This window comes from Mus pahari, chromosome 7 (genome assembly GCF_900095145.1).
Source record: "Mus pahari chromosome 7, PAHARI_EIJ_v1.1, whole genome shotgun sequence".
NCBI classification, from domain to species: domain Eukaryota; kingdom Metazoa; phylum Chordata; class Mammalia; order Rodentia; family Muridae; genus Mus; species Mus pahari.
The window spans coordinates 70,324,761-70,342,222 of record NC_034596.1 but is presented as its reverse complement, the minus strand read 5'-3'; the positions used below and the strand labels follow the sequence as shown (position 1 = coordinate 70,342,222).

Below are 17,462 nucleotides of genomic sequence, written 5' to 3'. Positions count from 1 at the left end.
TACCTCTTAATTCTTAGGAGACAGCAAGCACACCTCTCCTTTTATTTTTTTATTGGTTATTTTGTTTATTTACATTCAAATATTATCCCCTTTCCTGGTTTCCCCTCCTTAATTCCCCTACCCCATCCCCCTCCCTCTGCTTCTGTGAGGGTGCTCCCCCACCCACCCACCCACTCTAGCCTCACTGATCTAGCATTCCTCTATGCTGGGGCATCAAGCCTCCACAGGACCAAGGACATCCCCTCCCATTGATGCTAGATAATCGATGGTGACCCCAATGGAGGAGTTAGGGGAAGGACTGAAGGAGCTGAAGGGGTTTACAACCCCACATCTTATCAATGACATTGATAACATTCTAATTAAAACAAGTAATACATTGGTAATAGAAATTGCCGTTTACAAATTACTTAAGAAAAATGGTTTCCACTACACACAGTGAAGAAGGGCTTTACGACTGCAAAGTTATTTGAACAACTATAAAATGGTTCCATTTTCCCTTTAATTTGATCTGTATGGCCATCTCGGTAATCCTAAGAGATTTCTGACATAACCCTCCTGCCCACACACCTTCAGGTGATATCTATTATTTCCCTGAAAGCTAGATTTGTGCTGCAAAAAGGAAGGCTTTCTTTGTAAATTTGACTGCTTAATAAATTTGTACTGGTTTTCTGGTAATGGAGATAGGCAATCCGAATCAGAAAGTATCTGAAACTATTTTTGATACAAACTCTCATATATTTTCTACTATGTGCGATGTACACAATATAGTAAAGGACACTATCTGTGCATAAGCACATAGAGCTATGGAGTGAAATTAGATACTCAAGCATCTCAAAGTTTACAAATGACATGACTTACATTTGAACAAATTGAGTTAATGGTTGTATTTTTTTGCATTGCAGAATGTGAGTAGTGATATTTCATATGGTATTTTGCCATAGAAGCGTCTATACACAGGTGCACATACATACATTTAAATCACACATAGGCAGACAAATGCATTTTATTTATTTATTTATTTATTTTTTAGTGGATATTTTCTTTTTTCTTTTTTTAACAATGTCTAGACCATGTACAAGAGAAAAACCACATTTCATCTCCATGTACAATGGCCCAATATTGTTTTATCCCATGCGTAGAACCACTCCTATCACTGACAGACTAGAGCAGCAAATTAATGAGAAAGTGGATATTTTCTTTATTTACATTTCAAATGTTTTCCTCTTCCCAGGTCTCCCCTTCAGAAAACCCCTCGCCCAACCCCTTTCCTCCTACCTCTATGAGGGCGCTCCCCTACCCACTCCCCCACTCCCCTCCTCCTGCCCTGGCATTTCCCTTCTCTGGGGTATCATACACCCTCAGGCACAAGGGCTTCTCCTGCCACTGATGTCCAACAAGGCCTTTCTCTGCCACATATGTGACCAGCACCGTGGGTTACTCCATGTGTATTCTTTGGTTGGTGGTCCAGTTCCCAGGAATTCTGAGGGGTCTGGCCTGTTGACACTGTTGCTCCCTCCATGTGGCTGCAACCTCCCTCAGCTCCTTCATTCCCTTCTCCAACTCCTCCATTGGGGACTGCTGAGCTCAGTCCAATGGTTGGCTGCAAGCTTCCTCCTCTCTCTTTGTCAGGCTCTGGCAGAGCCTTTGAAAGTTGCTTCAAGTTTCTCTCCATTTAATTTAATGTTGGCTACTGGTTTGCTGTATATTGCTTTTACTATGTTTAGGTATAGGCCTTTCCAAGACTTTTAACATGAAGGGATTTTAAATTTTGTCAAATGCTTTTCCAGCATCTAATGAAATGATCATGTGCCCTGGACTTCCTGGATGTTTTGGGTTTGGAGCTTTTTGTATTTCACATTTTCTTTGACTGTGGTGTCAATGTTTTCTATGGTATCTTCTGCACCCGAGAGTCTCCCTTCTCTCTCTTGCATTCTGTTGGTGATGCTTGCATCTATAACTCCTGATCTCTTTCCTAGGTTTTCTATCTTCAGGGTTGTCTGCCTTTGTGATTTCTTTATTGTTTCTCTTTCCATTTTTAGATCCTGGATGGTTTTGTTCAATTCCTTCACCTGTTTGGCTGTGTTTTCCTGTAATTCTTTAAGGGATTTTTACGTTTCCTCTTTAAGGAATTCTACTCTCTTGTATTTCTTTAAGAGAGTTATTTATGTCCTTCTTAAAGTCCTCTACCATCATCATGAGATGTGACTTTAAGTCAGAGTCTTGCTTTCCTGATGTGTTGGGGTATCCAGGGCTCGCTGTGGTGGGAGAACTGGGTTCTGATGATGCCAAGTAGCCTTGGTTTCCATTGCTTATGTTCTTGCCCTTGCCTCTTGCCATCTGGTTATCTCTGGTGTTAGTTGGTTTTGCTGTCTCTGACTGTGGCTTGTTCCTCCTGCAAGCCTCTGTGCCAGCACTCCTGGGAGACCAGTTCTCCCTAAGAGGAATTTGAGTATGAAAAGCTGTGGTACAGGGTCAGCTCTGGGGTGCATACAGAAACCAGAAGGATCCTGTCCCCAGCTGTTCCTTAATTTCTGTGTCCTGATGGCTTTGGGAAGGTCCCTCTTGGGCCAGGAATTTGATGAGAAGTGGTGGTCTTACCTGTGCCCACAGGCTTGTCTGCACTCCTGGGAGACCAGCTCTCTCTGGGCGGTATTTTTGTATCTAGCTCTGCGGCACAGGATCAGCTTCCAGTGCAGACAGAAATCGGAAGGCTCCTGTCCCAGGCTACTCCTCTGAGCAGCAGTGGTGATGCTCATAGACTTGTCTGCACTCCTGGGTGACTAGCTCTCTCCTGGCTCTATTTGAGTATGGAGCCCTATGGCAGGGGATCAGCTCTGGGCCTGACAGAAATTGGGAGGTCACATTCTATTTATTTATTTAAATACCATATAAGTATTACTAGGGTTAAGTTTTTTTTTTTTAATGCTTCACACTTTTGACTCTTTTGTATTGACATCTAACTTTTCTTCAGTGCCTTATTCTTTTCTTTAAAAATGACTATCTTAAAAATTGAGAAATAGTTCACTTATTATGAAATTCACAGTTCAGTGGTTTTTAAGTGTATTCACAGGATTCTACAACTGTTACCAGCATCTGATTTCAGAACATTTTTATTATTTCCAAAAGAAATCTTATCCCTTTTTGGGAATATCTATCCATCACTCTTTTGGGACAGATAGCAACAAGTTCTTGTCTCTATGAATTTATATAGCCTGGACCTACCATCTAAGTAGAATACTATATTTGTGGTCCTCTGTGACTTGCTTCTTTTACTTACCAGGTTTTTATGGTTTGTTTGCATTGTGGTATGTTTTAGTATTCAATTTGCTTATAACTGAATAATATATTGTACATACTTACCGCTTTTTAAATCACTTAATCAGTTGGTATGTATTTGGTTTGTTTCCTATAGTCACTATTGTGACAGTGAACTTCATATAATTGAACCCACACAGCATTTTCTAGCATTGAATTATGTGACTTTGATAGAGGCTGTCAGATTATGTAGCTGGCTGACATTGGAGCTGGTTCTAATTTTAGACTATTGCTTGCTGACGATCTCTTATCTGACATGGTTGGGGATGAATGTATTTCAGAATTTTAGAACTTGTTTAGTTTTGCTATGTTGCGTAGATTTTTACCACTTGAGATTCCACCACTTGAAAAATGAAATTCCAGACCATGAAATGTTTAACATTATGTCCAGATTAAAATAATTTCAGATCTTGCAATATTTTGGAGCATATATATTTTTTAATTGGGGATGTTCGGCACTTTGTGTGACCAAAGGCAGCATGGAATCCTTGTGTATGTCTTTCTGAAAGCCACTTCATGCTTCATGTACCTTAAGCAGAGGTGACTCCAAAAAGTTATAGCCAGTAGGAAGATTATTATTTTTATTCTTCTGGAAAATTAATCAAATACACTAAAATTTTTCTTCCTAATTTTGTAAGTTTTTTTTTCACATGAGGAGAAAAGTATTTTTTACTTAGTGAAAATTCAGCATATAAAAATGGCAGGTGAGACTGAGATCAGAACAATTATATGTATAGCAATTGGGTTTGTCCGTGAATATCGAGGTCATAGGATAGTTCAGTGTGTTCTGGGGATCCAACGTAGGCATGCAGGCATGTCCTCAGGCTTGGCAATCAATGCCTTTACCTATCCCTCCATCCCCCAGTCCCAACACAGATCAGGTTTCATTTGAGTCCTGTTTTTTACAAAGTTACTACTTCTCAGCCTTTGAAGCTTTGGCGAGTTGAGCACTGAGGTCAGCAATTGCTCTTTTTTTCTCTGCTACATAGGGCAATCTGAAAGCCAGGTCCTAGAGACTTCATAGGATGGTCTCTATGTTTACAATAAGTGCCTTGCTTCAGAATCAGAGCCTGTTCTCCGGAAATTAATCTCTGAAGTGAAACCAATGGGTTTTAACTTATGATTCTTCACTGGTTATTACACACTTAAGTCGATAAAAATGACCTTTTACATTTAAATTAAGGGAAGTTAATTTGCCTTAGTGTCATTTCATTACTTTGTTACCAGCTTAATTCCTCGGAGGTCTGACACCCTGGAGACTGGCAGATGAACATTAGATACAGCTTCTGCTGTTCTGCTGTTCTGCATGGCTGTTCTCTCTCTCCCTCCCTCCCTCTCTCTTTTTCCTCTGCCCCACTCAGTCCCTCTCTTCCTCCCTCCCTCTCACTGACTCACTCAGCCTCTCTCTCTGTGTCTCTGTCTCTCTCCCTCCCCCTCTCTCTGTCTCTCTCTGTCTCTGTCTCCTCTGTCTCTCTGTCTGTCTCTCTGTCTCTGTCTCTCTGTCTCTCTGTCTCTCTGTCTCTCTGTCTCTCTGTCTCTCTGTCTCTGTCTCTCTCTCTCTCTCTCTCTCTCTCTCTCTCTTTCTCTCTGTCTCTCTCCCTCTCCTCTCCTTCTCCCTCACTCCACCCAGTGAACTTTCCCTCCAGTGAATGAGCTGCATATTTGTGAAACACACCAGTTATTTTTTTTCCACCAGTCTTAAGGCTCCTTACTTATAGGAAGGAGCATAAAAACGTGTTATGTGTTAATGTCACTTGTCTGACTCCCTCCACTGATTTCTCCAACTTAATATCAACTCTCTGGGACTCCTGAGGAGAGATTAATTAGCAGTGCATGACTGAGTTGTATGAAAGCAAGGAAGGATTTTGAAGAGTGGTAGTGATAGCGAAAGCCTTTTGGAATGCCATTAATGTATTTGCATAGTTTGCATATCCTGTGGGGAAATAAGGTCATTTGTACAGTCCACTATTATTAAACACTCTAACATTATATATAGTACTCCTGATGCAGGCTTTTATAATCAAGAGGATTTTATATCTCACAGCAGAGTCCTCAGGACGAGGTCCTGTCCTATTCACTACCTTCTGGCGCCTGTTTCTACCTGCACCTTAAGGACTTGTTTTAGGGATGCTGGGTGGTGGTCAGCCTGTGAGCAGTGGGCTAGGGATACAGGGAGAACTGCACTAAGCCTAAAGCTTGCTCTGCTTCTGCTCCCTACACTGTGCAATTCTGTCTTTTCTTCTGCATGAAATTGCCTTTTTTTTTTTCTCACAATCATCTGAGAGATTCAAGCTTTTGGTAAAGTGTTAGGAGCACACATGATTCTCTCATGCACAGCAGGCTTGAGTAACTCGTTACACTTTTTGCTGAGAAGCAATTTGGAAAGGGTCTTAAAGGTGTTTTTATATTTTACATAGTGGTTTTTAAAGCTCGTATTTTGATGATTTGACATAGGCAGGGTATTTGTGACTGCTGATTTATGAGAGAGAAAACTGGAAATCCTGCCATCTAATTACAACATAAGGCTTAAGTGCACTGTAACTATGAGGGAACAGTCCACAGTGACAGAAAATGTTTTTAGGTAAGCACTTGCCCTCACAAAGTCACTGTGCTTATCTTGCATATATTTCTGACCCTCTTTTGTTTTCCCATTGTTAAAAGTTTCTGTTACATGTGTTTATGATTGTATGTGCACATACATGTATACACCCATGCATGCCTGAACAAGAAGACTGCTGATTCATCTCTCCAGTCCCCAATCTTTTTTAATGCCAATGACCAAATCTATCACTTTCATTCTTAATGAACCTCATCTTTGCTTTTAAAAATAAGTACTGCGCAAGTTAAATATTGATTATGTGATTTTGAAGAATGATAGTAGAAAATAAACTTTGGAGATTCAAGTTTTATGGAAATGACAATATAAATAAGCATAAATCGTGTAAAAGTTCAATATCTTTAATGGCTTTAATTATTCATGCTGTGTACAGTAAATGCTCGAGAAGGTATGGCTTTAAGGCTTAGCAACAGTGAGTAAAAGAGGGGATAAAGTGGGCTCTCATGGTAGTCATTTCCTCAGTGGATCTGGATGTAACACCATGGCTCCTGTATCAACTATTTAGATCTCCATTCTTAAGATTTCCCAGTTAAAAATACCATAATGAATGAATGAAGTAGAGAAAGGGATCCAAAGAAACATGCTCATTAAGTATCCAGCTCAGGGCCTTTTCATCTATAGGTGACAACTTTCACTTCTGATGAGAAATGACTTCTGCTTAGTAAGTCACGGTGGCATAAGGAACTTATCAACAAGTTCTTGTGCCTTTACTGATAAAGTATGCGGGACATGTGTGAGCTACTTGCAAGTACTTAGATACATAAACAAATTTCTAGCAAAATCTTGGCTGCTCAGTGTTACAGATGGGAAACTCGTGCTTTTCTCTTACAGTATGGATTTAATAAACTGAATCATACGTTATTTTTAGGAATCAGTATTGTGTTCTTGTAGTACACAAAGCACCAGAGAGTAGCAGAAGGCACAGGCTTTCTAATTTATTCCTGGTGCATCTTTAGTTGGAAGCATGACTTCAAAGCCAAACTAGAGAGGTTTTTTTTGCTATTTATTTGCTGAGAATGACCTCTGCAAACCACACAGCCTTTAGGAAAGACATTTGTCTTATCTGTAAATGGGGCATTGGACCAGAAACAGTGATTTTTCAACTGTGCCCAATTGTAAGCTCTAGGGAACAAACATTGCGATGGTTTTTCTTCTAGACATCGAGGACCTGTGTAACTCTGGCAATTTAACCAGGGCTCAAAATCTATGGTTAAATAATGACTCATTGTGTGTTATGTAGAGTTTCAGTCCTTAGAGCTTCTCACAGCCAAAGCTAGTTTTATTTATTTATTTTGTATAGTAAGCATAATGTAAGGGTTCATTATGAAAACACTAAAGCACTATTTCAAAGCTGAAAAATAAAGGTTTGAAAGCTCTGTCAATAAGTCCTTTCTTTCCTCCTCCTCCTCCCCTCCCCCTTCCCCCTCCTCCTCTTCCTCTTTCTCCTCTTCCTCTTCCTCCTCCTCCTCCTCCTCCTCCTCCTTCCTCACATTAACAAGAACACAAACAAATCACAACAGTTTTTAATCTTGGGTTTGTTTTCTATGCAATCCTGCAATAGAACTTTATATTATATGTGCTTGTCAGATGAATGTGAGACAACTAGGCAAAGAAAGCAATGACAGACCTGCCAATCAAGAGAAGAGCGTGTGTGAAGCATCCCTGGGTGCACGGTGACTTCAGAATGATGAGAAATTGCATGGCTGAAATGTGCCTGTGGGGAAAGAGTGAATGGTTCCACCAAAGCCCAGCAAGCCTGGGTAGAGCTTTGCCTTTACTTGGTAGGGAAACAAGCCATGAATGATTTCAAGAAAGCAGAGATATCACAGTCATATTTATTTTCCTAAGAGACTGTAAGCCACAGTGTTGAGATTAGACCCTCAGGTCCTGGGAGAGGTCTGTTGCTGCACTACTTGACCTTGAGTTTAATGGATATCATAAATAAAACAAAAGTATTTTAGAGTTCAGAGTATGGCATCCACCTGTTTTTCAGAGTTGGTTGGTAGTGTTATGAAAAACGATTTCTTAAATAGTTCATCATTCTTCCAAGGGAAAATTTATTGCTTCTCTTAATTAAGAATCTAATTTATTAATATGCTAACATGACGAAGGGAGACAATGCACACTGGAGATGAACAGAAGTCACTCTTATCCCTAATCTTCTCCACTGCAGTATAATTTCATTTGCTGGGGATTGTGAGATACCACCAAGGTATCTCTAGGTAATTAGAAAATCCACCAAGGAAAAAAAATGGATGTGACCGTAATGGCAAATGACACCTCAATTAGAACCACTGTACTGCATGTGAGAGTTATCATGAATGGTGTTTTTATCCAGCCACTTAAAACTACATATTTTTTTGCCCATTCAAGTTATGTTATCATAATTTCCAGAATAAATAATGATATATATATATATATATATATATATATATATATATATATATATATATATAATTCTGGGAGCACACACCATGTCAGAATAATTGCTTATCTAAGGATGGAGCAGGAGCTTGACTCTGCTTGGTCTATTTTAACACTCAGTTTAACTTGCTGCTCTATGGGCAACTGTGTGTCTGTGCCATCAGTCAATGTAATTTAGGTCTTGAAATTATCATATAATTACATCATTTGCCCCTTCATATCTTCAAATATTCCCATATAATTCCTTACTCTCTTCCAAATTTGTGGCATCATTTTCTATAATTGTTGATATGTATATACATATATATGTATATACATATATATGTATATGTATATGCACGCACAAAAATATTCCTAAATAAATACAATCCATCCAGTCTGTATAATGTTACTTGTATGCACATGTTTTCAGAACCAACCCTAACTTTTTTGCTAAGATTGCAATAGGGAAACCTTCCTCAAGTGTTGACTATATGCTGGTGTGCTGTGACACGGACTGTATTGTGGTATGAACTGATGCTGTAATGTCCGTACTTAGTGCATCTCATCAGACTTCAGTTTCCTTGAAGACAGGCCTGTATCTCTCTAACTTTGCCTTCCAGGCATCTAGCACCTTGTCTAGTGTACATAGTAGTGGTCAATAAACATTTGTTGTGTGGCATTGTTTTCTTCTGAAATAGACCCTTTATCTTTCCTGTTTGCTTACTCATTTCTCACTCTCTTTAGGTCCTCTCCATCTGCCCCAAGGACATGAGAGCTGACATCTGTGTTCATCTGAACCGGAAGGTTTTTAATGAACATCCTGCATTCCGGTTGGCCAGCGATGGATGTCTGCGTGCCTTGGCAGTGGAGTTCCAAACCATTCACTGTGCTCCTGGGGACCTGATTTACCATGCTGGAGAGAGTGTGGATGCCCTCTGCTTTGTGGTGTCTGGGTCCTTGGAAGTTATCCAGGATGAGGAGGTGGTGGCCATTTTAGGTACTGTGAACCTTCCTGACTCAGTGACAAATGGGGCACCATCCTGGAGTTTTAGCTTCCCAAGTTTCTAAACAGAAATCCCCTCCGTTTGGTGGCTTTAGAAACTCAGTCACTAATGAGATGATGAATTTCAGTGAAAACTGCTCACTGTTTTGGCAAAGAACATTAGTCTCATTCACAGCTAACAGCGAATATAGGTCTGAGTGACATTCACTTATACAAAAAGTGACCGCAGCCTAAATGGCTTTGCATACTATCATTGGTAAGCGGAACCATTGTCGGATGAATAATAGAGGGAGTTGATTTCAGAGGCAACAGATCTATTCAGTTCAACCCGTTTCTTTACTCAAAAAGCCAGGCAAGGCTGGAAAAAAGTATGGAGACTTGCCCAGCTAGTTAGTAACCAGTGAGGGCCGAGTTACTTCAGCCTGCTCCCTACAGTTCTGCCTCATTATGGTGGATGGATGGAGTATAAAGAAGATGGTATTGAGGATGCTAATAAGACTCACAGGAGTGAGCACAATGGGAGGAGATTAAATTTAGGCTTATGAAGGCGGTTCTATCCATCTGTCTTCACAAGCCAGGAAAATTAGTTGGCTGACACTTTATTCTAAAGTTCAGACACTCAGAGGGTAAGGTTACCAATAGCACAACATAAAGGGGGAGGTGCTCCATGAACTTGACAAAACAAAACAAAAACCTACAGCAACAGCGTAAGTGAAGTATGCACATTTTGGCAAGCAAAATTGCTGAAGGAACTTGGAGATCACTTTCTGCTCCAAAGCCCACAGCAGGTTCTACACAGATAAAATAGGAAGAAAGGAGAGGCCAGATGACATCACTCCTGGGTTTTTCACAAGTAAAATACCTTAGGGTTGCACAATGTCAACTCCACTTTGATCACATTTTTCATGCCTTGTGTCTCATTGAAAAATGAGTTCCATCTTTAAACTATTGGATTTTCTTTTTCTACTGAGGTCAACCTACCATAGCTTGACTCTACTGATTCTCCTAAGAAAAAGACTGATTGGTGGATTTTAGAAACTGCAGAAGCAAACATGGAAACTGATATGGAATAGAATTCAAAGAGAGAAAGAAAGGATGAAAGAAAGGAGGGGAGGAGGGAAGGAAGGAAGGAAGGAAGGAAGGAAGGAAGGAAGGAAGGAAGGAAGGAAAGAAGGAAGGAAAGAAACCTGATTTCAAAAAGTACAGCTATTGGAAAAGACACAATTTAGAATAGAGAAGAAATGACCTTTTATGAGAAAGCAGTTGCTATAAAACCAGTAGAAAATGGATCAGGGCAGCAAAAACTAAAATAGCATTCTTTGCAAGGCTTTAACTGTTCGGAAATTACTTTATTGCTACTGTTAGGTCTCTTGCAGAAATTATTTTTCTTTAAATATTTTTGCAAGGAAACGGAGTGCTTGGAATCAGCATCTGGGGTGCTTGCCGCTGCATTCCTTCCCTTGCTTTTGTCTGCTGGAGTATAAAGGAGGCACAATCTTTCATGAAAGCTGTATGCCACTGGAACAGCCCTTTGTGGTAAAATGAATCATATCTGTGCCATGTCCACTCTTATTTGCTAAAAGAATAAGCTAAAACACCCCCTCCCCCACATCAGATGTATTTGTCTTTTCCTTAGCCCTTCCTTGTCAGGAGGGGCTGATGGGAAAACAGGCATCAAATACATGGTATGGGTGCCATTTATTTGGCTTCATTTTCTTCCGTACACTCTATCTTGTAACTCCTCTGAGGGCTGGAAAAACTGTGAGGACAGGGACTCTGACTTGGGTCTGTTACAATGGAGTCACTTGCTCAGTGAGACAAATGCATTTTCCTTCCATTTGAGAAGGAAATGACGGCTGACTTTGCCCAATGATGCTGTGACTCTGAACACAGGGCCCCTGGGGTTCAGGCTGGTTTCTGAGTGTGCATTTTTATTCTTTATTCTCCCAAGTCTCAGGACTCAGATGCTGTTCTATTGCTTAGTGAGTCAGATTATGTGGACACCTCTCTGACAACCTTCTTCCTTTTATATTTTATATTTTTAAATGGGACTTTAAGAGAAACTACTTCAGCCAAGAGGCAATTAGAGTATATATGTATATGTATATATATATATATATATATATATATATATATATATATATATATATATATATTTAACATTTAAGACACCTGAGCAATGTTTCAGGAGAGGAGGATGAGAGGGATGCTAACTAACTCGCCAATGAAACCTGGCATGCAAATGCTTATCCCTTACTGTCTCTCTCCTTCCTTTTAAAAATTTTATTAGCATATTTTGAATAATTCTAAATTGGAAGAAATTAAAAAAAATCACCAGGTTGCAAGTAAGCTGTACTCAACCTTCTTTGTCCCTACCCTCCAACCCCCCCTCCTCCACTTTCTTCCCTCTGTCCCCTCCACTTCCCTCCCTCTGTCCCCTTCCCTCCCTCTCCTCCCATCTCTTTCTTTCCCCTCCTCTTTCCTCTCCACTCCCTTTCCCTTCCCCCTCCTCTTTTCCCCATTCACTTCTCCCTCTCCTTATCCCTTGATAAGTCAGATATTTTCTAAACTTTCTTCAGCAGCCTCACTTTCTTTGTTGAGGACTCATTTGCCAGATGAAAGATAGAGAATAGAGGTCATTTTAAAATTAATTCAAATCTCTGGATCTAGAAGCAGGTGCAGTCTTATTCTTGATAGGGCACGATTCTTTAGTGTGTCCAAAGTGCCAAGCAGTTTACAGAGTCAGTTCTGAAGCATAACTAATTAGAGGAAAGATTAAAAAAAAAATGCAGTCAACAAATGTCTTTATTTTCACCCTGGGGGATGGATTCAGGATGTGTTCTCTAAATAGGGTGTATGAATATAACCACAGTTGATGTCTTTTTCCAACTTGAAGTTCTTTACAGTTCTTACACCTCCACTCGTTTTTTTCTTTGACCTTCCCACTTTGTATGAAACACAAAGAATTCCAAATTAAGTTCATGATGCATTCATATTTTATATTCTCTAATGTCTCTTGACTTTTTACTTCCTACTCTATAATTACTTAACTCAAATAGATTTGTTGGTATGGTTGAAATAGCCAGGTTACTTCCAAATATCTTGACAAGTATATTGTACCTTTCAGAGACTGTTAAAATAGTAGCTTGCTACCAACAATAGGCCTTGCTCCTAAGAGTTGGGTCTTGTTTTCTTCACACTTCTTGCTTGTCTTTCTTGATTCTCAGAATCACAGGGTTGGAATCTGTCTTACGCCTTTCAACTTTAACTTCAAATTCGCAGGAGAACTAGGATTGTGTATGCAGAGGTTGGATGAGGAGTGGGACACTCCTGGAAGTTTGGAAGGAAGTGTAAGGGGGAAAAATGGAAGGTGGACAGATGTAGAACAAGGAGGAAGTGTAGAACAAGGAGGATGAGCTAGGTCAAGATTTTACTTTATGTGGAATTCACTTTATGTGGAATCTTTAAGCATTATTTCTTGTAAGCATTTGTGCCTTTCAGGAAAACATAAGCCGTTGTTTCCAAATTAAAAATCTGCACTTTAATTTTCTTCTGAAAGGAAAATCAAATCTGAGATGTGAATGGCTGATTCTTTACTCTTCTGAGACCTAGGAAAATGGGATATTCAGCTGTGGCTATTGTCTTCACTCTACCCTTGCTATGAGAAGGCAAGAGCTTTGTACTTTAAGGTCCTAGAACTTATTCTTTTTTTTTTCTTTTTCCTTTTCTTTCTCTCCAAATACCCATGTTTTACTTGAACTGTGAAATATGTAGATCTGAACTGCATATTATGAAGAAAAATATCCCCAGTGTCAACAATTCACTCTTTATTTCCTTGAAGCACACCTTTGCTGCATTTTAAATGATGCTGATTTTAATGGTTTAAATGGCATGTATGACATTTTTCATCTAGGGCTCTTAGTATTGCCTCCAAATGCCTCATGCAGCAAATATCACCATGGCTATTGTCTTAGGGTTTCTATTCCTGCACAAACATCATGACCAAGAAGCAAGTTGGGGAGGAAAGGGTTTATTCGGCTTACATTTCCATACTGCTGTTGATCACCAAAAATGCAGGACTGGAACTCAAGCAGGTCAGAAAGCAGGAGCTGATGCAGAAGCCATGGAGGGATGTTCTTTACTGGCTTGCTTCCACTGGCTTGTTCAGCCTGCTCTCTTAGAGAACCCAAGTCTACCAGCCTAGAGATGGCACCACCCACAAGGGAACCTCTGCTTTGATCACTAATTGAGAAAATGCCTTACAGCTGGATCTCTTGGAGGCATTTCCCTAACAGAAGCTCCTTTCTCTGTGATAACTCCAGCTGTGTCAAGTTGACAAAAAACTAGCCAGTACAGCTATGAAAGCATCTGTTTTCTGGGAGTTTCAAACTCTCTCCCTAGCATTCTTTAAACTAGGGTCTTTTATTGTATTGTGTGTGTGCACGTGTGCACATGTGCACACTTGTGTCTGCATGTGTTTCTGTGTGTACATGTGCATGCATGTTTGTGTCTATGTACCTATGCAGTAAAGATAAAGGACATGAGTATTGCTCTTCATGTTTAGTCAAGTGTACTTTGGTTTCTGAGACAGCATTTATAACCAGCCTTGAACTCGCTGGCCAGCAAATGTGCCTCATGAATCTGTTTGTCTCTAATTCTCCAATTCTTGAAAGTGTGTGGCATAACATTTTGACTTAGGCGTGTTCTGTAAACTGCAACTCAAGAACTTGTGCTTGCAAAGAGAACAATTTACTGGCTGATCCCTCTCCCAGCTTTCTACTTCATGTATCTTAATATTATAGTTATGATCAGTTACTATTATTACTGCCCTTGCAGTTTTTGTTTAAAGCCCTCACTGCCCCAGTTTGTGCCCAGCTTCAAACCCCCATTCTGTATTCTCTGCCACCAGAGTGACATTGTGTCCATCTCCTTGGGAGTTATACCTTGGCTTTTCAGCCTTGAGGATTAACTATGACCCCGTTATCTGTCTTCCTTATTAGCCTGACTTGGGTCATCCATTCTCTACCATGCTCTTTTCTGAATTTCAGACTCATGCAAAATAAAAATAAAAACAAGTGAATGTATATAAAAGGGCTCTATTCTAATTTCCCCCATAAACTTTTCAGCTTTAAATCTTGTCATCTTTCTTCTTTCCTTCTTTATAATATTACTTGATGCCACTTAAAGTTTATAAATAGTCATAGTCCATTTAAAAATGTAAATTTGCAAAAACCTAAAGTGACTACTTTTATGAATATATCTTCATAATAAAATTTATGAGCCAACTGTCATTCTTGCTTATGGTGATGGATTGACTAACAAATTAATTAAATGCAATTCATGCCCAGTATTTCCTGGTTACCTTTCTGTTTTGTTAATGAAACGTTGTCGAATGTGAGGTATTGAAATCTCCTAATGATATTATATTACTGTTTCTTTCTTTTTCTCCTGTCAAAGACTATTTGCTTTATATATTTACATGCCCTATGAGTACATATATTTACCACTGTGATGCAGTCTTCAAAATTGGTCCCTTTATCATTAAGCGATGGCCTCCGTTGTCTGGTGATCATTGTTTTCTAGCAGTCTATCTAGTATCAGTGGCCTTGTTTTCTTCTGATTGCTGCCTCATATTTTCTTACACACTTTTAGTCTGATTTTGTATATCTTCGAGGATAAGACTGTATCAACTACAGGCAGTATACATTAAAATTTTAAAATCTGACTATATTACATATTATATTCACCACTAGCCACAACTGGATATTGACTACATTTAACCCCATTGTGTCTTTGATTGTACTGCTGCATCCATTCACATTCAACATTCTTATTGAATGGCTACTTTATTACTTGTTTTCTAGCTGGTTGTGTCTCCTTTATCCTTCTTTTCTCTCTTTTTTTTCTTTCTTTTTTTCTTTCTTTCTTTCTTTCTTTCTTTCTTTCTTTCTTTCTTATTCATGATTTGGAGAATTTCAGTAGTGCTAAGTTTTGATTTCATGCACTTTCTCTTGAGTATCTACTATAGTTTTTATGGATGTTTGATAAATAAGTAGATTTTTTTAACTCCCCTGGCTCATGAACAAATGCACATGTTCATTATCTGAGATAATAGATAAATATTAATTTGATTTGCTGTGGTTACAATTTACCTACATGTACTTTTGCTGGTTAGTTTTATGTTAACTTGACAAAGGCTAGCATCATTTTGAACCAAGAACCTCAACTGAGAAATTGTCCCCTTAAGATTAGCAGGAAGGCAAGCCTATGGTACATTTTATTCATTGATGTTGGCTATGGGAGGGCTCAGCTCACTGGTTGATGCCATCCCTGAGTTGGTAGACCTGGGTACTACAAGAAAGCAGAGTGAGCAATCCACAAAGAGCAAGCCTGTCCTCAAAATTCTTCCATGGCCTCTGTATCATCCCCCGCCTCTAAATTCTTGCCCTCAGTTCCTGCCTTGTCTTCCCTCAGTGATGGACTGTGATGTGGAACTATAAGCTGAAATGAACTCTCATCAAACGAGGATGGAACAACTCATCAAATAGAATCATAGTCATGCTCCAAACATACTCAAGAAACCATATAAGTAAAGTTCAAAGGATCTGTTGGATACATTCGTTATCCTCACCAAAGAATAACTGTGATGCTTTTTATACATTTTTAAACCTACATCATCAACATGCTAGGTAATGTGTCTAAGGAAATAGAAAACCAAATCCGGCTGTTAAACTAGCCCCATAGCACCACAACCCCCAAGTTGGTTAGAGCTGTATTACCCTTTAATCATGTTGCAACTCTACCTCTGTTTTGTCTTTACATTTTACAGTTTCTTACTATGTGGACGTTAAGCACTAATTTCTATTTTCCAATCCAGTTTCCTGTGGTTCAGCAGTGAAATACTTCATAAGGCTTGATGCAAAGAACTGAGAAAATATAAATAGACCAAACAACAGCTTTCCTGTTAAGTGCGAGGTTCCTTCCTATTTTAGGGCTTTGAGGGGAGGCTAGTTTGCTTAAGAGCTGAAATGTTTATAGCAGGGATGACTTGCACCCAGCAGGAACTGACCTGAAAACTGGCGTCAGATACTCTGTAGTCATGAACACAAATGGGAGCTTCTTTGACTGAAAGTGTGTAAAAACCTTTGCCAGGCAGTAAAGGCTGTGTCTTTATTGGGTACTCCATGCATATTGCACTATGTCCACATTGTGTGATATTTTTCTCAGAATGTGTAAAGTTTGGAAGATTCCTTGAAGAGGAACATTAATGTGTTCTGTCACACATGGTAAATAAGTCATTCACTTGCATGAAGACCACCTTCCCACACGTGTAGAAAAAGATTTCTGTGAATCGAATGATATATTAGATGACTTGGAGGGCAGACCTATAATTTCAAGCGAATCATAGGACTAACACCCAGCTTCTATATTACATATACTCAGGGAAGTTTTATGCCATGAAAATTAGCATCATTTTGTGAAGATTTTGATGAGGAAGTAGAATTACCCAGATTTGTTAATTTTGTTATATTTCTCTCATAATTTTGAAGGACAAATAGGGGACAAATTAAGTTATGAGTTAATATTCTGGTTTCTTCTTATTCTTTCTGCATCATAGATTTTCCCCCCATAATTCCAAAATAATACATGATTTTAGAATGATCATGAAGGACAATGGTAGAGTTCTCAACTAACATGCTTGAGGCCCCAAGTTTGATCCTTAAATTTAAAAGAAAAAAAAAAGACCAATTTAAAACGTTCAAAGTAGAAATAGGTTAAGATTTGAATTTTTCTGTTAGGAAAAATAAAATGACTAATTAATATTTGAATGCCTACATAATTCACAACTGCCTATTTTGGTAAGAGAAAATTATACTCATTTATTATCTTTAAACTCCTGAATCTCAACTACCAATCAATGAATATTTATTGACTAGTTTTAGGACAATATTAGTGTTATCCACATTTGTTAATTCTGCTGAAGTTCTCTAATGTTTTTATATTTGTACATGCCTTAAAATTTTACTGTTTATCTATGAATTAGTTTGCTATTTTTTGCTCCTTTTAATAAAGGTTATACATATTCATTATATAAAATATTGGGAAATTGCATAATGAAAA

General features: G+C 38.9%; 1 protein-coding gene and 1 non-coding gene across 2 annotated transcripts in view; one reads left to right on the top strand and one right to left on the bottom strand.

The window, feature by feature from the left end:
• The window catches only part of Kcnh5 (potassium voltage-gated channel subfamily H member 5), a 273,990-nt gene that overhangs the window by 193,698 nt on the left and 62,830 nt on the right, over window positions 1-17,462 (top strand). The window contains exon 9 of the mRNA XM_021201919.1: window positions 9,083-9,335. Coding sequence (XP_021057578.1) covers window positions 9,083-9,335 — 253 coding nt within the window. The remainder of the gene's footprint in view (window positions 1-9,082; window positions 9,336-17,462) is intronic.
• LOC115064445 lies at window positions 1,058-1,185 on the bottom strand. The gene has a single exon (XR_003844296.1). It is a non-coding gene; the product is annotated as a small nucleolar RNA SNORA20 (small nucleolar RNA).